General features: G+C 41.4%; 1 protein-coding gene across 3 annotated transcripts; it reads left to right on the forward strand.

Annotated features, from left to right (window-relative positions):
- Window positions 1–1,780: 1,780 nt before the first annotated feature.
- LOC144508507 (uncharacterized) lies at window positions 1,781–27,750 on the forward strand. 3 transcript variants are annotated; one of them, XM_078236497.1, is made up of 5 exons: window positions 1,781–1,902; window positions 18,855–18,934; window positions 20,362–20,680; window positions 20,714–20,919; window positions 25,862–27,744. In XM_078236497.1, the coding sequence occupies exons 1-5, from the start codon at window positions 1,878–1,880 to the stop codon at window positions 25,913–25,915; spliced, it is 684 nt and encodes a 227-aa protein (XP_078092623.1). In that variant the 5' UTR covers window positions 1,781–1,877; the 3' UTR covers window positions 25,916–27,744. The 3 variants fall into 3 exon arrangements, with proteins under 3 accessions (XP_078092623.1, XP_078092632.1, XP_078092615.1); XM_078236506.1 differs by having other exon boundaries at window positions 20,362–20,647; XM_078236489.1 differs by having other exon boundaries at window positions 20,362–20,919; window positions 25,862–27,750.

Here is a 27,750-nt window from a genome sequence, read left to right on the forward strand (position 1 = left end):
GTGAGGGGTCTTGGTAAGGTGGAAAACCAAAGGATGTTTCCTCTTGTGGGGGAGATTAAAACTAGGGGGATACAGATTAAAAACAATATGTCTCCTGTTTAAGACAGAAACGAGGAGAAACTTACTGGTGTGTGGAATTGTCTGCCCCAGAAAGTAGTGGAGGCTGGGTCTTTGAATTTATTCAAGGCAGAGCTAGGTAGATTTTAGTTAGACAAGGGAGTCAAGAGTTAAGGAAGGCAGACAGGAAATTGGAGCTGGGACCACAACCGGATTAGCCACGATTTTACTATGGGGTCTACTCCTGTTCCTATGTTGCTCCTCCTCCCATCCAAGGCAAACAAAAGAACACTCCCACATTGTGACTCAGCAAACCTCCCAAGTGTGGAAAGTAGTCTCTCAGCAAATTCTTTCCCACTTAATAGGTAAGAAAACAACGCGAGTGCTGAGTATTCCCGGCAGTATTACCCTAGTTATATTCAATCCTCTCAATCGCCGTTGTGCTCTCATCATTTCACTGGCGAAGCACAGGAAACCTGTGGATGTGGTGTTAAATTTTAAAAAGTAATGTTCCAGTTGAGAATTTAGCTTATGTTAACAGGAAGACTGCTTCTCCCGAGGGGATTGTGTGCGAGCAACTCAACACGTTCACGTAAAACGCAGAAGTTGCCAGTTTCGAGCCGACTTCCTCCCATTAAACATTCACATTTCGGCAGTTTAAACCACCGCAAAGTGGCAGCTGGTTGCACACCCCACCCTCAACTTAAAACAAATTGCTGTTCTCTATTTTCCTTTACCGTTCAATGTGAAGTTATCCACTTATGTCTTTTCCCACCCTAAACTGAGTGACATTTAGGGATGAGGATACCTCCATGTTTCCCCCGGCAAATGCAGGCAGTCTGAGCTGCTGCAAGACAAATTGACACAGGATTCAGTATTGCTGCTCAGAAATTCCAGCTCGGCACCGGCGGACTGGAAAAAAAGTAAAAGTCCCTGAGATTTAACAGATAGTGCTCATGAGGCCAGTAGTCCATCCAGTTATGTTAAATCAATCGCCCCTTCGTGTTGCTGGGCAGCAGACATGGCAATGGTGAAGTCGGGTAGCTAGGATCGAGCAGATGCAGGAACAGACAACTGTCTAAATAATATTGCGTTTAACAGCCTGGAAGAAGCCAGCAGACCCAAGCATGTACCGTGTTTGTATTTGCAGACACGATCTAGAAGCACAGGGAGGTTTAGTTGCTGAAACTCAGCCTGTTGGGGAGCTAATCCTCCTTGTGAGTTCTCGGACCTGGACATTCACATAGCGATGGGAGGAGGATCGCGACCCCCTGCCATACTGAAGACAAGCGATTTGTCCACTCCAAATAGCAGGTAAACACAGGGCTGCCGCACGGGGAAGCGGCTGCTGGGGAGGTTGAGATTTAGAGGACCCAGCCTTTCTGGTACATTTATTCATCTCGGGGTTAGCGTATTTCACAAATCAGCTTGTTTTCGGTCCTGACATCCGCGCACTTTTGCAGGCCAAAGAATTCATAACCCGCGACCCCTAACCACAAAGAAATGGAACACGTTTACTCTCAATGGAATAAGTGATTTCACAACCTTGTGGTAACAAAGCGAAACAGCTGACCCAACATGTTATTTTTCGAAGTTATATTTCAACAGGTCATTTTTTTTTCTAAGTTATAACAATATTTTAACATAACTAGTGGTGGAGTGATTTTTAATTGGGTGTTTTAGAATTTTTTTATCCTCTATCCCTCCCACTTTGACATGACGAAGTGTTGATTCCTCTTTGGTATCTCTGGAATTTGAAGGCAGTCCATGGTGAACTGCTTTGTCCAGTTTGGCTGCAACTTGAACTCCGCTCACCCGCAATGGCAGAATTTGGGAAAGGATCAGGTATGGGAGTCTTTGTGCCACAATTCCCTGTGAATATTAATTTGTTTCGAACAAGACTTGTTGTTCAGAAAATCTGTACGCTTAAATGTTTGTTTTTTTATGCGTTATCTGTTCTTAGACGCTCCAATTTAGGACCAAACTCGAGGTTTTCCAAATCTCTCTACTGTCAGTGTCCCAACTCGCTAAACCCCCTCTCGCCCACACCCCGTCTCATCCACCTACACCAGATAAACAGGCCTCCATTTTAAAACTTATTATTTCCAATTTCCTCCATGACCCTGCCCCTCCCTACCTCTACTTCTCTAATCTCCGTCAAACCTACAAGCCTCAGTTATCTGTGCACCTGTAATTCTGGCCTCTGAACAATAGCTCCACCAATGGTGATTTACCTACAATTGCCAAAATCCTATGGTATAGGATCCCCTCCCCCCCCCCCCCCCCCGAAGTCCTTCTGCCTCTACCAACCCTCGTTCCTCCTTTAAGACACTCCTTAAAGCTGATCTCTGACCATATCATCACAAGAAATAGGAACAGGAGTAGGCCATTCGGCCCCTCGAGCTGACTCCACCATTCAATAGGATCATGGCTGATCCAACATTCCTGCCCTTTCACTGTAACCCTTGATTCCCTTACTGATCAAAAATGTATCTATTTCAACTTTAAATATACATGGGCTCTTATCTTATGATTTAAGCTTTTGTGGGATACCTTGTCGAACGCCTTCTGGAAGTCCAAATATAACACATCTACTGGCTCTCCTCTCGATCCACTCTGGTTGAGACTTCTTTGAAAAACTCTAATAAATTGATCAGACACAATTTCCTTTTCATGAAGCCATGCTGACTCTGCTTGATTAGATTATGATTTTCCAAATGTGTTATTACTTCCTTAATAATTGATTCCAACATTTTTCCAACAATAGATGTTAGGCTAATCAGCCTATAGTTAACTGCTTTTTACCTCCCTCCCTTTTTGAACAGGGGTGCCATATTGGAAGTTTTCCAATTTTCTGATACTCCAGAATCCAAGGATTTTTGGAAAATTACAACAAGTGAATCCACTATCTCTCTAGCTGCTTTTTTTAGGATCTTGGAATGCATGCCATCAAGCCCAAGGGACGTACCTGCCTTTTGCTCCATTAGTATTGTCTAATACTACTTCTCTAGTGATGATGATGGTACTTAATTCTTCCCTTGTATTCTTTAGCATTATGGGATCTTCAAAGTATCTTCCACCATAAAGACTGATGCAAAAACGCTTCCGCCATTTCCTTGTTCCCCATAACTATCTCCCCAGATTCATTTGACCTCTCATCCTTTTCATATATTTAAAGAAGCTCTTTTGTCAGTTCTTATATTCCTTACTAGTTCACCCTCATAGTTTATTTTCTCTATTAACTTTTTAGTCATTTTGAATTTATCTCAGTCTTCAGGGCTATCATTGACTTTGGCCTCCTTACATGCTTTTTCTTTCAACTTAATACTCTCAACTTTCTTGGTTAGCCATGGTTGGTTAATCCGTCTCTTGGAATCTTTTCTCCATACTGGGGTATATTTTTACTGAGAGTCATGAATTATCTCCTTAATTGCCACCGCTTGCTTACTTTTCTTTCCTGTGAATCTATCTGCCTAGTCCACTTTAGTTAACTCTATCCTCACTTCATTGCAATTCCCCCTATTTAAGTTAAAGACAGTTGTTTCTGACCCACATTTCTCACTCTCATGGTGGCACAATGGTTAGCACTGCTGCCTCACAGTGCCGAGATCCCAAACTCAATTCCCGGCTTGGGTCATTGTCTGTGTGGAGTTTGCACGTTCTCCCCGTGTCTGCATGGGTTTCCTCCGGGTGTTCCGGTTTCCTCCCACAGTCTGAAAGACATGCTGGTTAGGTGCATTGACCCAAACAAATGCCGGAGTGTGGCGATAGGGGAATTTCACAGTAACTTCATTGCACTGTTAATGTAAGCCTTATTTGTGACTAATAAATAAACTTTACTCTCAAACTGAATATTAGGATCACTACTTCCTAAGAGATCTTTTATCCTGAGGTCATTTATTAAACCTGACTCATTACCAGCTCCAAGATGGCCAGTTCCCTGGTTGGATCCATGACACATTGTTCTAGGAAACTATCCCAAATGTGCTCTATGAACTCGTAGTCATAACTACCCATTCCAGCTTGATTAGCCCAGTCAACATGAAGATTAAAGACACCCATAATGATTGCTCTATTCTTTTCACATGCTTCTATTTTTTGCTGATTTCTATCCTTTCTACTGTTTAAGGGCCGATACACTGCTACCAATGTCTTCTTTCACTTGCTGTTTTTAACCTCCAACTAAATATACTCTTCATCATCCGAATCTGGATCATCTCTCACAACTGACCTCATTTCACGCTACCTCGCCATCTTTTCCTTCCTTCCTGACTTTCTGTCCCTTGATAGTAGTTTCCCAGTTTTGATCTTTTAACCATGTGTCTGCAATGGCTATGAAATCATATCCATTTACCTCAATTTGCACCATCAATTTGTCTACCTTATTCTGAATGTTTTGTGCATTAACATACAAAGCCTTTTTGCCATTTTTAATCATCCTAACTTTTCTTTGGGCCCTATTTGTCTCTTGTCCTTGATTACCCTGTCTACCATTTTTGCATTTCACTGTTCTTACTTTTATTATTGTCCTTGTTTTTCTTCCCTTGTCATCCTGCTTAGGTTCCCATCCCCATGCCAATCTAATTTAAACCCTCCCCAACCACACGAGCAAATACTCACTCTCGGACATCAGTCCCTGCCCAGGTGTAACTCGTCTCGTTTGTACTGGTCCCATCTTTCCCAGAACCGGTCCCAATGTCTCAAGAATCTGAAACTCCCACTTGCACCATTTTTCCAGCCATGTATTCATCTGCTATATCCTGGTATTTCTACCCTGGCATGTGGCATTGAGGTCCTACTTCTCAACTCCCTATATTCAGCTTTTAGGACTTCACCCCCTTTTTGTACCGATTTCATTGGTACCCATGTGTACCAGAACCACTGGCTGTTCACCCTCCCCTTCCAGAATGTCCTGTAGCTGCTCTGAGAAATGTTGACCCCAACACCAGGGAAGCAACATACTATCTTGTTGTGGACACACAAATGCTCAATTGAATTCCCTATAACTATTGCATTCCCACACTTCTGTTCAGCAGAGTCAACCTTGGTGCAAGTAATTAAGCTGTTACTGCTTTCCCCTGAGAGGTCATTTCCCCTCAACTGTATCCAGAGGGGTGTATCTGTTCTCCAGGGGAATGGCCACAGGGGGCTCCTGCACTGTCTGCCAACTTCTCTTACTCTGCTTGCCTAGTCCTCTTACCCTGCCTGATGGTCACCCATTCCCTTTCTGCCTGTGGAGTCTTAGCTTGTGAAGAGTCTTGGGACATTTTATTACGTTAAATGCACCAAATATATATGATATTGTTGTTGACATTGTAGAAAGAGTAGTATAGTATGCTTTAGTGCCCCTAAGTAGAGAGGGAGAATCAAAAGGGATCCTAAATCTGCTCTAGTGAATTCCAGCTGGAGTGTTGATTCTAGAAGATGATGATTGTGGCACAGTAGGATTGCCATCATATGTTACAGCCTCTGGTGGGAGAGGTTGGGGGGGGGGGGGGGTGATTGGGTCATTTGAATTCCTTCCTGTAAAGTAAATTAATGAAAATATATATTGTGGAAGAATAAATGAATTATGCTTCCAAACTGTTTAAAATCTAACCATTTTGTCACGTTCTAGGCCATGGGTGGAAAATGTGCAAGGTTCTATCATCAGTTTAGTGACATTGGCTTGTTTGGTCTGATTGTCACTTTGAACATCAGAAGAGAATGCAGTCTCTGCAAATATTTGTATGACAAACCTGAGCCAAAGGAAACTTTCTCTGGGCTAACTAAAAAAAACAAAACGCCTGTGAATTCTGCGTGAATGAGTTACCTTATGATAACTCTTTAATACTGAGATTCCTAATTCTTCTGAAGCTTTCAAAGAACAAAGAACAGTACAGCACAGGAACAGGCCCTTCGGTCCTCCAAGCCTGCGCCGATCATGTTGTCCTATCTAGACCAACCGCTTGTATCCCTCTATTCTCCATCTGTTCATATGTCTATCCAGATAAGTCTTAAATATCGCTAATATATCTGCCTCAACCACCTCACTTGGTAGTGCCCTGGGAAAAAGCTTCCAACTGTTCACCCTATCTCATAATTTTATAAACTTCTATCAGGTCACCTCCTCAGCCTCCATCTTTCCAGGGAGAATAATCTCAGTTTATTCAATCACTCCTCATAGCAAATACTAGGCAACATCCTGGTAAACCTTTTCTGTACTCTCTCCAAAGCCTCCACGTCCTTCAAGGAGAGTGGTGACCAGAATTGGACACAGTATTCCAAATGTAACATATGATGGCAACCCTACTGTCTCAATCATCTTCATTTATTTTCTTAATCATGCCAAGTAGCTACATGCTTTGGGCTCACATCCCTCATTTGAGCAACCGTACCCATGCACCCGGACCCAGATGTCACCCTGATTAGACAAATTGTTCTTTTTTTTAAATAAGCTGATGGTATATTCTAAGCTTTCCTCACAAATTGCATGGACTCGGAAAAACTTACCCCATGTGTGACCTTATCAACCATTTGGGAGAGTTCACTAGCCAAAGAATAGCAGGTGGGGGAATATGATGCAACGGCGAGAGATCCCTGAGGTAATAGAGTAAGCAAGAAATATTGTTGAAGGAAAACAACAAGAATCAAGGAACATAAACACAGAAACCAAGAAACACAAAATGTAGGAAAGTAACAGAGACAACGGCAGAGAGTAAGAGGAAAAGTAAACAATCGGAAGACAGTAACTGAGAAAGGGAGGGACACACGAGGGTGTCTGAAATTTTGTGTATTAATCGGAGTGTAATGTCATTTTCTTTTTGTTGAAATCAGAACTTCAGCAACAACGTGAGAGTAACAGCTGTAAGGAAAGTGTAGTTTTCATAAGCCTCATTAAAGCCAGATCTGGGGAGCCCCTGCCTTGTATATTATATTTTAGCTTTGAGAAAGAAAAATGATTAAATATACTAATACCAGCTGTCCTCTTGCTTCTTGAAGGGAGGACCTTCGTCTTGTAGGATAAGACAGATACTCTGAAATTTGTACCTGAATTAAAAACCTTCAAACCACAAACACTTGATTTCTAACCATACTGATATTTTATTCTGTGCACTAGGTTTAATTCATTGTTTTTCACCCTGTTTCAATTGACCAAATTTAACTGAGGAAAATATTGGCAGAAACACATGATTTGTGGGTGTTGAATTGTTCAGTAAAAGATTGAAATGAAAAGTTGAATTGTTGGCATCTCGATCGCTGGTTTTATCCTAGCACCTGCTTAATCCTGTTCATAATCATAGAATCCCTACAGTATAGAAGGGGGCCATTCGGCCCATTGAGTCTGTACAGAACACATCCCACCCAGGCCCTATTATCCTAACCCCACCCATCTCCGCTAATCAACCTAACCCGCACATCTTTAAAATCCTCTTGATTTTATTTTAAAAATCACGGTCGCTGTTGATTCTCTGAGTGTGAAACAGTTTCGGATTCCTTACGTATTGCAGCAATTTGTAATGCTATTGTAGTTAAATGACTCATTCCATAAGTACTCTGCCTGAAGGTAGGTCCTTGGCTCATTGTCTGCTGGTATTTCATCCTGAGCAGTTTCTCTTGACAGTTGTCAGTGGTGGTTTGCCATTATCTTCCATTCTGGCAGGGTGAGGAGGTCCCATGTCTATCTCAGCTGGAGTGCAAATTTAACCTGTGCTGCTGACGTTCTTCAGTTTGCTGTGCAGTTCTGAAGGAGGTTCACAAATGGGATTGAAGCTAAGATCAAAAATTGTTTGGAGGGATGTGTCAACATCCAGATTCGGTCAACTTGGCCCCAAAAGGCAAAAATGTGGGCAACTTCCTGGGGGTTGTTAGAATAAGCTTCTCTCTCTCTTCCTCTCTTCTCCCCACCCATCCCCACTCCTGAACTGCAGTACAGCTCCTGTTTGATGTCTGCAGCCCATTCTTTTTAATAGTTTGAGAATGGAAACTGAAAGTGGCTCAGATCTTTAAACTGCTGCATTGATCAGGTACCACATAAAAATTCTCAATACTGCACGCGGAAATTCCCGATACTGCGCTCAATCAGTGCACAACCTCAAAGTCTTCCATATACAAAATGAATCCCCTAACCCAATACCCAACCGTTGGACACAAACAGCACTCCAGATCATCAGATTTCTTGGGTCTCATACTATCTGCCTGTTAACACAGAAAGCAGAGTGTTTGTGTAGTGAGGACTGGACAAAAAAGTCAATAATATGGCACCAGTACTGCAACATCAGTATTGGTATTCTTCAGACAATAAATATGCCTGTACAGGGTGGAACTTATTAAGCATGATAACACAGGATTAGCTTATTTGATTGGTTTCATGCACCCTGGGCATGTTAACCATGATGTACCATGAGCACCAGGTGTGAAATTGCAGAGCATCCCCCAAATGGGTCAAAAGGGGCACATGCACAAGAAGAAATTGGACAGAGGGGGTCAGGATTTTAGTCTAATATAGGTTTAAATTTCGGCATGTTACAAATATTCAAATGTGCCTTAAAAGCCTTTTTCATAGATTCCCAGCACCCCCCCCCCCCTCGCCCCCTTTCTGGCCACAGACATTGGGAGTGCTGTATTATTGCAGATGCTGTCTTACGGATGAGACATTAAACCAATGTCTTGTATGCTATCTTGAGGTGGATGTCGAAGATCCCCTGGTACTGTTCAAAGAAGAGAAGATAAGTTTTTGGTAGTGTCCGGTCCAAAAGAGTGCCAGTTCCATTGATAGTGGTTCTGTGTTATGTAAGCGATTAAAAAATGCTGTTTCCAGGTCTGGTACCCAGTTTTACTCTCGACACCCATACAAGTAGCAATTGATAATGACGTGTGGTTGTTTTACATTAAAGTTAAACAATTGGTGTTGTAGAGCAAGAAAATAACAGTCAGGGGATGATTTTAGTCTTTTTCCTTTCCTTTTGAAGATTGCTTCTGGTTTGCAGCTGCCAGCAGTGCCTGATATTGCTTTTTTCCCCCCTTGCATATCAAATATAAAAATGCCTGAATTGAAGCAGGGACAAATTGAAAATACATTAGGATCAGAAAATGATCAGTTCATCTGAGGGGGAAGCTCTCGTGCAAGTTCACCCATACACCTGCAATTCAAATTCATTAAAATTGCCTTGTCCAAATCTAGTTAGTTTGCTGTTACATGCCTTGATACAATCAGTGAATGTTGCTACGATTCTGCACCATCAGCTGCATATGTTCGGCTAAATTTCAAGAATTTGAAAAGTTGTGTTGCAATAGGTGGAGCATCTGCTGAACTTGAACAGCAGTGACTGATATGGAACAGATTGTGGTTCAGCCTGTTCCAGGAAATGACTCTATCTGATAAATTCCCCAACCAGTGATGCCTCATTAAAGCGTTTGTTATTTTAAATTAGCTTGAATATAAAGCAGTTTTGGTATGCTAGACTGGAGAAGGGATAAACAAATGTTTTATGTGGTAGTTTTTTTCAAATTTCTTCCTTCTTTTAGCCCTCCACCATCCTTAAGGTCTTGCATATTGCTGTGATTGGTTGTTTGTTGCTTTACTGAAGTGACTGTACTTCCTATGTCAAATAGAGAATACTGGGAGTCTAATCAACCTTGGAGGCCATTAATAGGCAGAGAAATCAAAGGCCAGAGTCAAACAGGACCACAGTGAAAAATAGTGGGAATTGGAACAAGTAATGTTAAAAAGACAAGCCTTTAGGCTTTGTGCTTTAACGCGTAGAGCATTCTCAATAAAGTGGATGAATTGATTGTGCAAATAAATGTTAATGGGTTGATATTGTTGGGATTGCAGAGACATGATGGCAGGGTGACCTGGGATGGGAATTGAACATCTAGGGGTATTTAGAAAGGACAGACTAAAAGAAAAAGGTGGTGGAATTGCATTGCTGGTTAAAAAGGAAATGAACACAATAGCGAGGAAAGATATTAGCTCCAATGATGTGCAATCTGTATGGGTAGAGTGAGAAACACCTAAGGGGCACAAAACATTAGTGGGGATTATATATAGACCCCCTAACAGTAGTGGTGATGTTGGAAATAGCAATAAACAGGAAACTAGAGACACATGTGATAAAGGAACATCTGTAATCATGGGTGATTTTAATCTGCATATAGACAGGGCAAATCAAATTGGTCACAATACTGTAGAGGAGGAATTCCTGTAGTGTATACAGGATGATTTTCTGTACCAATATGTTGAGGAACCAACTAGAGAACAGGCCATCCTATACTGGCATTGTCTAATGAGAAATAAATAATTACTAATCGAGTTGTGCAAGACCACTTGGGAATGAGTGACCATAATTTGATAGAATTTTTCATCAACTTGGAGAGTGACGTAGTTGATTCTGCGATGTGTGTCCTGAATCTTAATAAAGGAGACTGCAATGGTATGAGGCGTGAGTTGGTAATGGTGGATTGGGAAATGTTACTTAAAGGGATGACAGTGGATAGGCAAACAATCAAAGAATGCATGGATGGACGAGATCCACAGAAGAGGCATACAAATTGGCCAGAAAAAAATAATAGACCTGAGGACTGAAAGCAGTTTAGAATTTGGCAAAGGAGGACCAAGGAATTGATTAAGAAGGGGAAGATAGTGTACTAGAGTAAGCTTGCGAGGAACTTAAAACTGACCACTAAAGATTTATAGGTACGTGAAGAGAAGAATATTGAAGACAAATGTAGGTCTCTTGCAGTTAGAAACAAGGGAATTTATAATAGAGAACAAAGAAATGGCTGACCAACTGAATACGTTAGTTCTATCTTCACAAAGGAGGGCACAAATAATGTATCGGAAATGTTGGGGAACACAAGGTTTAATGAGAGGGAAGAACTGAAGGAAATCAATATTAGTAGAGAAGTAGTGTTGGGGAAATTGATGGGATTGAAGGCCGATAAGTCCCTAGAGTCTGATCATCTACAACCCAGAGTACTTAAGGATGTGGCCCTAGAAATAATGGATGCATTGGTGGTCATCATCCATGACTCTATAGACCCTGGAACAGTTCGTACAGATCGGAGGGTAGCTAATGTAAACCCACTATTTAAAAATGGAGGTAGAGAGAAAACAGGGAGTTCTAGACCAGTCAGCCTGACGTCGGTCGTGAGGAAAATTCTAGAGTCTATTATCAAAGGTTTGATATCTGAATACTTTGTAAACAGCCATAGATCAGATAGCACAACATGGATTTACGAAAGGGAAATCATGCTTGACAAACCTACTGGAATTCTTCAAAGATGTAACTAGTAGACTTGATGAAGGGGAGCCAGTGGATGGAAAGACCCACATAAGAGATTAGTGTGTAAAATGAAAGTGCATGGGATTGTGGGTAGTTGAGATGGATCGAAAACTGGTTGGCAGACAAGAAACAAAGAGTAGGAATAAACGGGTTATTTTCCAATGGCAGGCAGTAACTAGTGGGGTACTGCAGGGATTGGTGCTAGGAGCCCAGCTATTCACAATATATATTAATGATTTAGATGAGGGGACTAAATGTAATATCTCCAAATTTGCAGATGATACAAAGCTGGGTGAACTATGAGGAGGATGCAGAGATGTGGAGGCCAGTTGTACAGTTGTGTTCCTTCCCAGAGTGATGCTTAAACTTATGATTTTTTTGTCAGTGTTGCATAGTACTGTAGCAGACATTGCATCTCCCTAGATAGCCTTTTGGGAAATGTGCAATTTTCTTTCAGAAATGTCTTCCAAAACATTTATGTGCAGGCTATCTTCTTATTTGGATTAAACTGATGACTACAGACTCTCAGGGCAGTGATTTATCTTTAAAAGTTGGAATTTAATCAATAAGCTTTCGTCATCTTGCAAGGAGCATGAGAAACTATACAAGTATGATCTCAGGCTAATCCAGACTCTGTTTTCTGCTGTACCCTCATGATACATTGTTCCTGTAACAGGAACTGATTTCAAATATGTGTAGATTCATGAGAATGGTCTCTGGAATGAGGGACTTTAGAATGAAGAAATTGCACTGTTTTCCTTGGTGAAGAGAAGATTGAAAGGAGATTTGATAACGGTATTCAAAATCACAAGGGGCTTGAACAGACTAGGTAGGGAATGGAAGGATCACAAACGAGAGAATCACAGATTTAAGGTAATTGGCTAAAAGAACAATGGTGATAAAAGGAAAAGTGTTTTCTTGCAGCTAATGGTTAGAATCTTGAATACACTGCCTGAGAGTGGAGTGAACACTGGTTCAATGGAGACATTCAAGAAGGAATTGGATTATTATCTGAAAATAAAATTTAGGGGAGAAAGCAGAGAATGACACTGTGTGAATTGCTCCTTCATAGAACTGGCACAGACATGATGGGCTGCGTAATGACCTAACAATGTCAGGGGTTATGGGATTTAAAAATAAAAGATGTGGTTTGCACACACCGATTGTAACACAACAAGTTTATGGAAAGAGATCTCTGCATTGAGCAGAATATGAAACTAAACAGCAGACTGTAAAACACCCTAATGACATCGCCATCAAATCATGTGACTGGCTCTTGAAACAATCATGCACCCAGTTAAGTAAATAACAGGATGAATGGCTTCCTTTTTTGCTGTAACAATTCAGTGATGCTGTGATGCATAATAGTCAATTTCTACTTTGTTGGGGCAGTCAAGATGGTGAAAATTCAAGGAGAGTCACGTGGGGTGAAATTGCACACTATCCTGGTACAAAATGCTCTACCTGTCACATGGATCTGATTTATGTCTGTCAGTTTTACCTGATTCTCATGCAAAACTGAATCAGAATAACCGATTGGGTTTATTACAAACTGTTAAAACTGTACTTGATCTCTAAATTACCCAGTGGTGGTATATGTGGCAGCAAGTTTCTCAATAGTGTGCCAAAACAGCCCACATGACTTCCCTTGAATTTTACCTGTGAAGATTTGTCTAACTTTCCACAACATCTTCCCAAATGGTACAACCGAGATGAACTGCTTGGAGAGTCATAAGTGTCAGCCCTTCTTCTGAATGTCATTCAAGGATACATATTCTTACCTACAACAGCAATATTGTGCTAAAGCTATTTAATATCTAATTTGGATATCAGCATTACATAGCAAGGTGCAATTGCCATGAAAATAACCTTTCATATCTGTCATGTGTCCCATTTTATCTGATTGCATGCAACTCAAAACATTTATGAAACTTATGAAATATTAATCTATCATCTTGGGTGGAATTAAAAGATCCCTCGACAGTATTTGACGTTCTCCCAGTGCCCCAAGCAATTTTCCCTCAACTAACTTCACTCGAGAGAAAAGGCTGATCTAGTCATTATCTCATTGCCATTTGTAGGACCTTGTTATGTATAGATTGGCTGCATGTTTCCCTTCAATACAAAAGTGACTGCATTTTTAGTACTTTGTTGGCTGTAAATGATTAGGGTCATCCTGATGTTGTGAAAAGCACTATACAAATAAACATTACCAATGCACCAGTAAAAATCGGAGGATTTTATTTATTCAGTTACGCTGTGCTGTGATAAAATATACATTGCTGAATGTGTAACTTGTATCACTTTACTAGGACAAAAAGTCCACAGGGTGTTATTGTGGCTTTCTGTGAGCTGTGGTGTGCAAAGCGAGGAAAATGCACTGTACTATAGCAGATGGAAGTCAGTTAATATGCATGGGGATGGTGGTCTCTCAAACAGCAGCTCCTCTTATGTTGAGGCAGTCTGAATGCAGAGACTGCATTTTGTCTGCTATGTCACCTCAAATCAGGCAGTAAATAAAGGAATATAGAGCTGATCACATCCTCCATCACCACCTTGGATTTCCCTCCCTGCTTTGCCTGAGACCAGATCACCTTGCTGCATGAGAGTGGAGAGGAGTGCATGAGAGGACCCAGTTACCCATCGATTTTCCCTGTCTACCTCTGCAGCTACCAGTGACATCAAAGTGCAGATAAACTTTTAAGCAACACTGGAGGGAGGGAGTCTAGCCTTCTCTCCCCTTACCACTATTTAGAAATCTTGCAGCTCATATCAATATTTTTTAAACCTCTTTCCAACTTTTTTTAAGATCCATCCTCCTTATTTTGCTCTTAGTGGGTGACTGCAATTGCTCATTCCCATTTGGTGGAAGAGATCACACAGCCGTGCCATTGTCAAAGGTTGATGGTCCGCATAATCTGATGATAAAGAGAAACGTCACTTCCAAAACAACCTCAAAGGGGCTGTCATTGCTCCCCCCCCCCCCCCCCCCCACCCCACCCCCCCCACCGGCACAGGATATTGATCCTTTCTTATCCATGTTCCACAGACCGGTCTCAGGGATTATAGCTGCCATTCTGACCTGGCTGAGTTTAGAAAGCACCATTGAAGTTGAAAACTACTCATGTTTACAAAAATGAATTCAAGCCACCTTGCAGCAGATCAAAGAATCAGACCTAGCCTCAGGCATTGCCATTCAATTGACAGCTGTGTCGTAAGATCTTTGCAAAACTATTATTGATTTTGCTGCAGTTGGTGTTTGATGAACAAGAATCTCCAATTACAGGATTATAATAGGCTTCAGATGCTTTTACTTTTGCAGCCAGAGAGCTCTTGTGTTTATGCTTTGTGTCAACCAGTAGAAAAAGTGGATAAATGCTATGGCTGTGACATGTTACAAGAGGTGATGAGGGAGGTTAGGACCGATTTTCAGCGCAGTGGGCAGAGCTCTGGCACTTGTCAGATTCACTCAACCAATTTCCCAAGTCAGAATTTGGAGCTCAAATCGAGGGGTGGAGAGGGAATGAGGTAGAAATGTGGAGCAGAAAAAAAATGACATTTTTCACAAAATACTTCGATTCAATTCTCTTGATATTTTTAAAGCTGCCATTCATGATTGGTCATTTTCATAAATCCTTAAAGGATGAATTTCTGTAAGATTTCTTCCTGGTGCGAGTAACTTGAGTGGAAAAGCAGCAGAAACCTGGCAGAGTGGAGTGGGGGGGGGAAACTTTGGCATAATTTACACAATAACTGCAGAGTTTCTGTAGCTCTTCAGCCAAATTTGCAGTGGACCCATGGGAGACCCCTGGGGCAATTCAACTTCCTTCTTACCTTTAATTTGTATGTATCCTGTTGCTTTATTTTGAGCCCAACAACAAAGTGTACAGATGAACTTAATATACACCACCTGGTAGTTCACGCAATATGCTGTGTCATCAGGTCAAAAGTGTCATATGATGTAAGGCACGGCATATTTAATTGCCATGGTAGACTATTTCTTTAAATCCTGTCTCAATAGAGCTTCGGGTGGTTGCGTTTAATGATTGTTTGTCAGCTTCAGGTTCCAGCTGAAAAGCATTCATATTCTCAATGTTTTATTATCTGTAACCAAGTGTGATATCTGCAATGTGACATTTTTTCCTATTTTTTTACACTTGTCAGTGTTACTTGTTTTATTTTTGTTAACAACTTGTGCAAGCAGTTCGTATGATCTTCTGACAACTCTTCGCTGATCCCAACTCTGAATTCCTTTCCAGTTTGCGACTGATTGCAGCCCATTCTTTGTAGCTTGACCATGCACCCACTGAATTCCTCACTGGCCTTACTCTACTTTTTGTTACTTTCTGTCAAGGCCAATCAATGTACATCAAAGACAGACAGCAAATGCTCAGTGCGGTCAGCAGAGAGAAAATGCTGTTTGGCTTTGCGAGCTACCACAACTGGGTGAGGGAGGGGGACCGTCTCCACACAAAGAAATGCATCTTGCAGCCTTTTACAGATTCCAGGAGATTTGTTCTGGCACGGCTACTGGGAAGAAGAACCATCGGAATGAGCTTTACTGCTGGTGGTGGCTTTAAGCAATTCTACAAAAACCGAGGAAAGCATCTAGGGATAATCGCCACTCAAAGGTGGAATCCCGGGAACCCACTGGAAGATGGGAGTAACTATGTTCTGTTTTCTGTAAGGACCCTAATTCTGTAGAAAATGTGATGTGTAATACGTGGTCAAGAATTAATCTAATAAACAGTGAGAAGTCCAGTTACACTCTGTAGAGAAGTACCAAATTTTGTTTAATGAGCCATGCATTTTACACAGTATGGGTTCGTTCTTAGTTAACTTGGAGAAAGGAAAACAAAGTGCCTGTTAATATGTCTCCTCTAACTCTACGATTCTCCTGTTGCACAGACTCTACTTTGGATTAGGATGATTTCTAAACCCTTAAAGGTATTTGATGCAGGCCAGGAGCAGCTCAGGCCTTAAAAAATAAAAGTACTTGAATTATTCATCAGGTATGGCAGCAGCTATGGAGAGAAAATCAAGTAAACGTTTTTGAGTCAGATACGACTCCTCTTCCATCCTGATCTTGTACCCAAGGTTTTTAGCTTTTATCTAGATCAGTTTTAATCTCTTTCCAATTTTCTGCTGTTGATAGATCAATTGGTGGGGATTTCAGAACAGTAAGGAAAATCCCAGTTTTAATGTAAGGAACACACTGTTGCTTAGAGAGGGACCCATGGTGTTTTCCATTGACTCAATTATCCCAGATCTTATTTCACTCGAGCAAAGCCTTCACCTAAAGACAACTATCACCTTCACCTGCAGCTTTATTTAAAATGCAAACTCTAACCTGATAGCACTTCGAATTAGTTAAAAAGTCTTAAATGTGCAAAAGGTAAAAGAACATTCATGAAGCGATATGTTTCTTCTTATATTCAGTGCTCCTTAAGAAGTCAATCACAGCTGCTTCAGCCTGCAGTAAACTAAGCACTTACGGTGCTGTAGCCAAAAGCTTGACAATGCAAATAGATAATAGTTGTGACTAATATGACTGCTTGATTATGAATATTTTTAATGCCAGACTATAGGTCCAGTGCAGATGGGCATTGGGATGTGAGTAAACATTAAACCCAGATCAAAGTTTGCTTTGCCATTTGCTTGTAAGCATCTTTTGTAAAATGTATTTTTGAGTTACGATCTATAGTTCCAAAATAATTGCACCATTGGCACTGAATTAGGAATCTGATTGGCACTGAATTAGGAATCTCACTCTGGTACAGGAAGTATAACAAATTATGCTGGTGGAATTGCTTCTTACTTGAGAGCATTAATCTGCATTTAACCATGCTATCTTTGATTCAAGAGTGCTCCTTTCTGGCACAAACAAAGCACAAAATGCACATTTTTTAAAAAATTGTTCACATTTGAAATACAGTACAAGATTATGAGTTACAAGGTTTCTGGGCTAATGCAATCACAACAGATGTTCCTACAGGTGCTCTTAACATCACTCTATCAGTTGCATTTTAAAGAACATGAGCAAAGAACTAATTGTGCACAATCCATCAGGTATTGTCCATTGCATCTCATTTTGAAGGATTATTTTTTCTGCATATTTGTTCAGAACATAATGGGGCAATGCTCAAATTGAGCTGACTATTTGGAAGGCACAGGCTGGGATTTTACTGGCACGCCTGTCCCGGAATCGGGGCGGTCGAGGCTCGCAGAGCGAAATTCTCCGTTGGCCTCGGGCGGGATTTTACAAGCCTCGCCCGAGCGAGGTTATAAAATCCCGGCCATATTGGCAGATGGAGTTTAATTTAGATAAATGTGAGGTGATGCATTTTGGTAGATTGAACCCAGGGCAGGACTTACTCAGTTAATGGTAGGGCATTGGGGAGAGTTACAGAACAAAGAGATCGAGGGGTACATGTTCATAGCTCCTTGAAAGTGGAGTCACAGGTGGACAGAGTGGTGAAGAAGGGATTCAGCATGCTTGGTTTCATCAGTCAGAACATTGAATACAGGAGTGGGGACGTCTTGTTGAAGATGTACAAGACATTGGTAAGGCCACACTTGGAATATACAGTTCTGGCCACCCTATTATAGAAAGGATATTATTAAATCAGAAAGAGTGCAGAAAAGATTTACTAGGATGCTACCGGGACTTGATGGTTTGAGTTATAAGGAGAGGCTGGATAGACTGGGACTTTTTTCTCTGGAGCGTAGGATGCTTCGGGGTAATCTTATCGAAATCTGTAAATAATGAGGGGCATAGATAAGGTAGACAGTCAGCATCTTTTCTCAAAGGTAGGAGAATCTAAAACTAGAGGGCGTACGTTTAAGGTGAAAGGGTCCAGAGGGACAATTTTTTCACACACAGGGTGGTGAGTGTCTGGAACAAGCTGCCGGGGTAGTAGTAGAGGCAGATACAATTTTGTCTTTTAAAAAGCATTTAGACAGTTACATGGGTAAGATGGGTATAGAGGGATATGGGCCAAATGCGGGCAATTGGGATTCGTTTAGGGGTTTAAAAAAAAAGGGCAGCATGGACAAGTTGGGCTGAAGGGCCTGTTTCCATGCTGTAAATTTCTATGACTCTATAATCTCTGTACTGGGATGCAGCATATTATTTTCCACCCTGCTACTCCTACTGTGTGCAGTGACAAGGGAAGTCAACCATTACCTTCTCTGGAATCAGTCAATTTTAGAAATATAAAATTACACCGGTAAACTTGGAGCTCTGATTATTTCATACAGGCACACACAACCAATGAATGATTTTCTTCTAATTGTCACTTCTGACAGTGGCAATACCCTTTACTGGAAATGTGAGTGAATCCTTAATCTATTGTCCATGGTTTTAAATGTGTTACATTGCTTGCTCCTGCCATTCCCATGCACCCTCTTTTTTTCTATTCAGTTGGACACAATAACCATATACTGTTTGGAGCAATAGCTCATGTATTTTTAACTCTAATATTACGCATTTATATTTACATCATGTTTTTAATTTATCTTGTTACTTAGGTGTTGGAAATGCTGCTGGACTTAATGGAAACGCTCCTCAGCCATCCCCATATGATTTTAACCCACCAGCATACTCTGAGGTACTGCTGTTTTCTCCTGTTTCAATTGTAATGTAATACAGTAAACCAGCAAAACCATTGGTATCCTGAATCTCCTCAACATTTCTGGATAGCAACCAAAATATAGTAAAAGTTCCATAAAATCAAAGATTGGTATTTTCAGAACTTAATCCTGCTAATTAACACAGGAAGCAGCTCCCAACTCATTTCCACCTAATCTTTAAAATGAGTTGGTGTGGGGTGAATTTATTGTATTCTCTGTCTTCCTTGTATGTAAGTATCTAGAATTGGTTTTTAAGGGAGGGAAAGTTGTGTAAGGACAGCAGAATGAGATCCAACTTGACCCAGACTTTCTTCTAAACCTAGTTACACATGTAGAGTAAAAAGTAGCTAACTTTAACATAGCTGCAACCATTCTATCAGTATTGATGACTGATTTAACAAAGTAGAGACTCACCTATCAACACAGGTCACTGATAAATAGGCCAGGGCCTTCCTTATTGAGCATGGGCCTCATTTTTACCATTTCAGAACCAGATTGGTAAATTGGTTTTGTGATGCAGAATTTCCATCAGGCATTTCTGGGTCTTTAGTAGCCGAACTTGTCATTCATTAATACTACTGGATGCCACTCAAAAAGAAGGCAAAGAACTTTGAACTTTTTTGTATTTTGTGGAGTTGGGAGAAGAATCAGCGCTCCACTTGAGTTCACCAGATCATTATAATCCACTACTGAATTGATCACATTTCCTCTCCCCTTCAATGCCTGTTGCCAAGGAACCTGCCTCTTGGCCTTGGCACAAGTGAATTAGTGAATCCCTGATGTAGTTTGCCTGATTATATTCTGTCCTTGGGGCCCTTTTGTTCACGTAGCCCTGGAATCGCACCCAGTTTGGGACAATGATCTAAGTCAACAGTAACTACAAAGCTTTACCTTCTTCCTCTTTGGGCTGGATTTGCATGTCAGAGGCAGGAATCAGAAAATGGGACTAACCCTGCTATTGCAACCCCATCTCCATCTCAGGATTGCCCTCAGAAGACCTGAAGTCACCTGGAGACAGGTTACCAGATGACCATAGGCTGTTCTCCCCTTTTGAGAGGGAGAGCCAATAGGTGGCGATTTAACTTGAGGATCACCACACCTCAGGTGAGGGGCAAGGTTGAGAAGGCGGGCCTTCATGAATAACCTCAGCAGGGATGGGAATTGAACCCTCACTGTTGACATCATGCTGCATCGTTAACCAGGTGTTCTGCCAACTGAGCCAACCCACTCCCTGATACAGAAATATTTGTTAATCTTGATGCACCATTCACTTTATTTTGGTAGTGAAGTTAACAATATGAATTATTTTCATGCATGGCCAGCACCAAACTAATTTAATGTGATAAAGGAATTAGTTTCCTATTAAAGAAGATTGTTCATTTTGTTTTGCGATTTAATTTTGTAGATTTGCCCCCCTTACCCCGCTGTACATCAGAAAACTTTAACACCTGCTTCTACCGGATATCAAACCAACTACCGAGCGGCTGCACCCTATCCACTGTATCCAACGTACCCAGCAGCACCACCTCCTCAATATGCTGGCTACCAGAAGTCACCAGTGGTTTATGTTCCCCAGAGTACAGCTCCTCCTCCAGCTTTGCCTTACTTTGTCAACCAGCAGCATCCCAGTTCAATTTGTGTTGTCAATCCACAAAATCATGCAACAACCTATGTTGTGAACCAACAGCGACCTGGATCAACCTATATTGTGAACCAACAACGACCTGGATCAACCTATGTTGTGAACCAACAACGACCTGGATCAACCTATGTTGTGAACCAGCAACATCCTGCAGCACCGGTGGTAATGATCCAGCCTGGCAATGCTGCAAGAGGAAATCATATAATCTATGGTTGTCCAACAGTGATCAGTCAACAATCTACAACAGGTCTCATCAATGGGTTAGCAACTTCTGTCTTGTCAGGTGTAGAACACGCAATTAACCCCAAAACAGGAAATAAGGTATAAAAAAAGTTGCATTGTATTTCAATATTTACTTGTCAAACACTTCCTGATTTAGAACCATAGAAAGGTTATGGCGCAGAGAGACCATTCAGCCCATCATGTCTGTACCCCCTGAAAAAACTAGCTGCTCATCCTAAACCCACCTTCCAGCACTCTGTCTATAGCCTTGCAGGTTACGGCATTTCAGGTGCAGATCTCGGTACCTTTTTAAATGAGTCGAGGGTTTCTGCCTCAACCACGAATCTGGGCAGAGAATTTCAGACAGCTGGGTCAAAAAGCTTTTTCTAATATCCCTTCTAATCTGACCAATTACCGTAAATCTGTGCTCCCTGGTAATCAGCCTCTCTATTAGAAGAAATAGGTCTTCCCTGTCTACTCTATCAAGGCCCCTCACAATCTTGAACACCTCGATCAAGTCACCCCTCAGCCTCCACTGTTCTTGGGAAAACAACCCCAGCCTATCTAATCTTTCCTCATTGTTGCAATTTTCAAGCCCTGGCAACATTCTTGTAAATCTCTTCCATATTCTTTCCAGAGCAATTATGTCCTTCCTGTCATGTGGTGGCCAGAACTATTCACAAAATTCCAACTGTCACCTCACCAACTTTTTATACAAATCCAGAATTCCACCCCTGTTTTTGTACTGTCTCCCTTGTCCAATGAAGGAAAGCATTCCATATGCCTTCTTCACATGTCCTGTCACCTTCAGGGACCTGTGGAAATGCACTCCAAGGTTTAATTTAAATTTATTCATTCGTGGGACACAGGCATCGCTGGCTGGCCACATTTATTACCCATCCCTAGTTGCCCAAGGACAGTTGAGAATCAACCACATTGCTGATGTCTCACTTCTTATGCCTTCTCAATATCCCTTCCCCCACGTAACCCCCCCCCTCCCCGCCCCGCACCCCTCCACTACCTTTATTGAGTGTTCACTTGCCTTGTTTTCCCTCCCAAAATGCATCACCTCACACTTCTCTGGATTGAATTCCATTTGCCACTTCTCCATACATCCAACCAAAGCATTGATAGCTGTAGAAGATCAACTTCATGGCCAAATTCTGTGTCATCTGCAAATTTCCGAATCATGCCTCCCACATTTAAGTCCAAATTACTTATGTATACAACAAACAAGGCCCTCTTTAAGCTAGGTTTCCATTGTAGCGGTGATATCATGCTAACATGCTATGCCCTCAGCTCATTGGCTTTCTATGCTGAACTCCTTGTATTTAAATATATGTCTTTTCACCCTGCCAAATCCTAATGCTGTACTTTTTTTAGTGTTTGGTTCTTCTGCCTTTCAAAGTCACTTTCTAATTTTCAGTCTCCTGCTCCCCGCTCTGAATTTGTCCTTTCTGAATCTGCCCTCAGGTTCTCATTCCCCTGCCAATCTTGTTTAAACCCTTCCCAACAACACAGGCAAATCTTTCTATAAGGACATTCATTCTGGTCCTGATCAGATGTAGACTATGTGGCTTGTACAAACCCCACCTTCCCCAGAACTGGTCCTACTGTTCAGAGATCCAAAGCCCTCCCTCCTGAACCATCATTCCAGCCATCTTGTGTGCTCTTCTATTCTATTACTTTATTTGCTAGCATGTGGCTTTAGGAGTAATCTGGAGATGACTGCCTTTGAGGTCCTGCTATCTTTGAAGTTCTGCTCCATTTCCCAATTCCCTAAACAGCCTGGAGGACCTCATCCCCTTTTCTACCTATATTGTTGGCACCAATGTGGATCAATACTTCTGGCTGTGCACCCTCACCCTCCAGAGTCTGTGATATCCATGACCCTTGCATGAGGGAGGCAACATACCATCCTGCAATCACATCTCTGACCACAGACTACAAAGGGTTGCGAACATAGCCAGTCCATCACGCAAACCAGTCTCCCATCCATTGACTCTGTCTACACTTCCCGCTACCTCAGAAAAGCAGCCAGCATAATCAAGGACCCCACACACCCTGGACATACTCCCTTCCACCTTCTTCCATCGGGTAAAAAGGTACAAAAATCTGAGATCACGTACCAACCGACTCATGAACAGCTTCTTCCCTGCTGCCATCAGACTTTTGAATGGACCGACCATATATTATGCTGATCTTTCTCTACACTCTAGCTATGACTGTAACACTATATTCTGTACCATCTCTTTCCCTTCTCCCCAATGTACTCTATGATTAGTATGTTTTGTTGTATAGCACGCAAGAAACAATACTTTTCACTGTATCCCAATACATGTGACAATACATCAAACCAAAATCAAAGCAGCACCTGTCTGTTCTCCTAACTCTGAAATTCCCTAACTCTATTTCCCTCCAGTCTTTTCTCCTCCCTCCTGCACATTTGCGCCATCTATGGTGCTCTGGTCATGATTCTCGCTGCTCTCTCTCCAGAGGTGCCCTATTCTATTGCATGTGCCAGCACATGATCCCTGAGGTAGGTCCAAGGCAGATACTGGGTGAGTGATTATGGAGGTGGCATGGAGGATATAAGGGACAAAGGCTACAGAGCCTAAAACCTCAAAAACTGGGGCATATCACCAGAGAACCAAGGTGGGACCATGTCCTGAAATGTGTTCTCCTCATAGCTCTCAACCTCATGAATACACCTCAGTGACATTAGCTCACGTCGTGTTCCAAGGTATGGTGCTTGATTATATGCATTTGGTGACACTTTCTGAACGTGTAGTTGTTCAGTACATGGGGAGTACCCTGGAATCCCCACATGGTAAAAGTTGTGCACTCGCCAGGTGTGAGCAGCCCTGCAATGTTTTGAATTATTTATATGTTGCAGCACGGTGCCACAGTGGTTAGCACTGCTGCCTCAGAGCGCCAGGGACTCGGGTTCAATTCCGGCCTCAGGTGACTGTGCAAATTCTCCCCGTGTTTGCGTGGGTTTTCTCTGGTGCTCCGGTTTCCTCCCACGGTCCAAAGATGTGCGGGCTAGGTTGATTAGCCATGCTAAATTGCCCCTTAGTGTTAGGGGGACGAGCAAGTTAAATATGTGGGGATAGGGCCTGGGTGGGATTGTTGTCAGTGCAGGCTGGATGGGCCAAATGGCCTCGTTCTGCACTATAGGGATTCTATTATTCTAAATTGGTAGTTAAATAACAAAAAATTAAGTCTCTCTGTCTCATGCAGGTAACTGAAAATATTTCAATCTTGTTTTTCAAACCATTGACAATTTAAAAAGGCAAAGCTGACACCCTCCTTCAGACTGTAAAATAGTGGTTTTGCCATAGAATCATCATAGAATCCTACAGTGCAGAAAGAGGCCATTCGGTCCATCGAGTCTGCACCAACCACAATCCCACCCAGCCCCTATCCACATATCCCACCCAGCCCCTATCCACATATCCCACCCAGCCCCTATCCACATATCCCAATATCCCAATATATTTACCCACTAACCCCTCTAACCTATGCATCCCAGGACACTAAGGGGCAATTTAGAATGGCCAATCAACCTAGCCAGCACATCTTTGGACTGTGGGAGGAAACCCACGCAGACACAGGAAGAATGTGCAAACACCACACAGACAGTGACCCGAGCCGGGATTCGAACCCAGGTCCCTGGAGCTGTGAAGCAGCAGTGCTGACCACTGTGCTACCGTGCCGCCCTTTGGTGCGTTGTGACTTGAACCCCAATTACATTTGTGTAGCGCCATCAAAATAAAAAGGTGTTGCAAGCTGCTAACAGGGATAGGAATGCAAACTGAGCCAACAAAGCAGATATTAAGAGAGATATACAAATGTTTGGTCAAAGGGAAGGGTCTAGATGGAAGAGATGATGAGACTTAAGGTGAGGTTTAAGAAGGAAATTTTAGGCCCTGTAGCCTTTGTCCCTTAAATCCTCCATGCCACCTCCATAATCACTCACCTCAGGAACCATGTGCTGGCACATGCAATAGAATAGTGAACTCTGAAGGTGACAAAGGCAGATGGAATAGGGACAAAGATGGGTAATGTTACAAAGTTAGAATTAAGGAACATTTGTAGAGAATAGAAAATTGAGTCAGAAACACAGAAGCAGTTAAATAGGATGTAGGTTTCGGAGAGCCTGATTTGCCTGAGTCAGTGGCTTGGGGAGGGAGAGTGTAGTCAATAGCATAGCTTCAGAGTTTATCAGTGTACATGGGAAAGCTGATCTCTCATTTGCAGAGGGGGCAGCAAATTGTTGGGAAGGGGCTAAGAAAAAATTCCTTGGAGGATTCCAGAAGTCTCTGAGCCGAGGCAAGAAAATAAGCCACTGCTGTTAATGATTTGGCTATGATTGAATAGCTAAGAGTGAAACCAAGGCAATGCAGGTCTATGTTCCCAGAGAGCTTCACAGGATCCCATTGGTTCCAGAATGTGATATGATTTTCAAAGGGGGGGGGCGGAAACAGAGAACCCTCTTGCCTCACATTAAGCTCATTGAGGAGCTTATTAATGGCTTGAGGAGGACAGGAAAGTAATTTCAATTAGTAAATCGCCAAACTTGAACAGTCTAGCGCACCCTGGAGAATAGTTGTCAGGTGCAATGCAAGGAACTTGTACAGAAAAATATTTGAAGTCAGAGATTTCACTGAGAGCTTGGCCAATTCTCTGAGCACTGAACAAAAAATAAATGGAAAACTCAGCAGATCAGGCAGCATTTGTAGAGAGAAACAGTTAATGTTTCAGGTCACTGACTCTTCATCAGAACAGAAGTTTGATGAAAGTGGAGCTGATTCTAAATTAGCATATAACCAGGGAAAATAAATTGGCCATCTTGGGCTGTCCTCATTTACCAGTTGATGACTAGTTGAGAACAGGAAGATTAATTAATTAACACCTCATTATTTTGGTTAGGAAAAGATTGATGACGCAGGAAATGGTTAATATTGCCTTCTGATTTCTTGGTTGCATAACTTTGGCACAGTGCATGGTATTAATGTGTATCTCTGTCCTATTTCAGGGAAAGCAAGTAACAATTCAAACTGGAGGAAGTAGTGTGATCATATACAAGTAGATGAAAATGGAATTAAGAGCAGCGTGTGGCTACAGCTCCACAAAGAATGTTGCGTGTTTCTATAATGTATACCTCAAACCTCATTGTAAACTCCTGTACTTATACCAGCCAATGAATTAATAGCTTAAAATGTAAGACTCACTTCAATTATATCTAAAGCATTTAATATGAATATTTTTTGATATTGAACCTGTGACCTTATTAAGATACATAGAAAATATTAGAAAATTTATAATTTGTTATAGAATATCTGAGGAAGTACTAAGCCTAGAACAATCTAGAATATTCTAATGATGCTTCCTAAGTTTGTAAACAATGACATGTACATCAATATCACAAAACAGGTTGTAACACAAAATCTTCAATAAAAAAAAATATTTTTGCTTTTTTATTAAGAAATAATAAAAATCTCTGACTTGTCTTTAAACTATTCATAATAGCTAAAGATGACTTGGAGTGTAACTTAGTAAAAATGTCAAGATAAAGCAGGTTAAAATAGAAAATAATACAAATGCATGACATGAAAATTCTTCAGCACTACATGTTGTAAGTATCCAGTATCTTCCCAGCATTGCTGTCTTTAATAGAGCAATGAAACTGATATTGTTATTTGCTAGAACTAGTGCCACCTAAATTTAGCAGTTAATGCACCATTTGTGTCTGTCCAAAGATTTGAAAAATCTACTGTATTTAACTTCTGTCCAAAGATTATTGACCCCACTTGTTTCAAATCTAAAAACAGAAGGCACTACTGATGCTCTCCCAGGGCGGCATGGTGACACAGTGGCTAGCACTGCTGCCTCATAGCACCAGGGACCTGGGATCTATTCTGGTCTCTGGTCAGTGTCTGTGTGGAGTTTTTACACATTCTCCCCATGTCTGTGTGGGTTTCCTCCGGGTGCTCCGTTTTCTTCCCACAGTCGAAACGTGTGGGTTAGGATGATTGCCCATGCTCAATTGACCCTAGTGTCAGGGGATTAGCAGGGTAAATATGTGGGGTTGCAGGAGTGGGGTCTGGGTGGATTCTGGTCAGTGCAGACTCGATTGGCTGAATGGCCTCCTTCTGCACTGTAGGGATTCTATGATTCAATTGTTACAGAAATTTTCAAATAATATAGCAATTTATTAACATAACATCAGCATATTGCCCCTCTGCTCTCAGTTAGGATATTAAGGTAGCTTGGACCATAAATGGGAATTCAATAGAAGAATTACAATAATAGGGACTCAAAGGGAAAATTATAATTAAAAAGAAGTTTTGGCACAATAATTAACAATCATAACGTTTATACTCATATTAATTCCATCAGGAAAGATCGAATCATTGATTTATCAACTAGCTTCAGGCAGAGGTTGGGAAAATAAAATTGAAAGATCAAAGTTGACATATCAGTGTGGTCAGTTCATAATCTAATTTTGCTTTGTAATTGAGAGATGTGCACAACATTGTGCTTATCATAGGATGCCCATTTATTAACATCTGACTACAGTGCCACTGAGACTTGGAGAAAGTGTGTTGTTACTGCAATGTGTTTGCAACTTTCATTTAACTAAACTTTTGCAAGGTGATAAATGAATTGAATTATACTGAGTGTATTTACATCTAGCTATATAATGATTTAGTTTCAGAATGTTATAAGTGGTTGATAAAAGATTTTGGGGGTTCATTGTTGTAAGAGCCCATCTGGTTTATTAATATTCTTCAGGGAAGGAAATCTGCTGTCCTTGCACAGTTTGGTTTATATGTGACACCAAATGCACAGTGATGTGATTGACCCGACTGTCTTCAGAACCCTACAAAAAAAAGTTGAATACAATAAAGGTAAAACCAGTAT

The sequence above is a fragment of the Mustelus asterias genome, chromosome 2 (assembly GCF_964213995.1).
Source record: "Mustelus asterias chromosome 2, sMusAst1.hap1.1, whole genome shotgun sequence".
Taxonomy (NCBI): domain Eukaryota; kingdom Metazoa; phylum Chordata; class Chondrichthyes; order Carcharhiniformes; family Triakidae; genus Mustelus; species Mustelus asterias.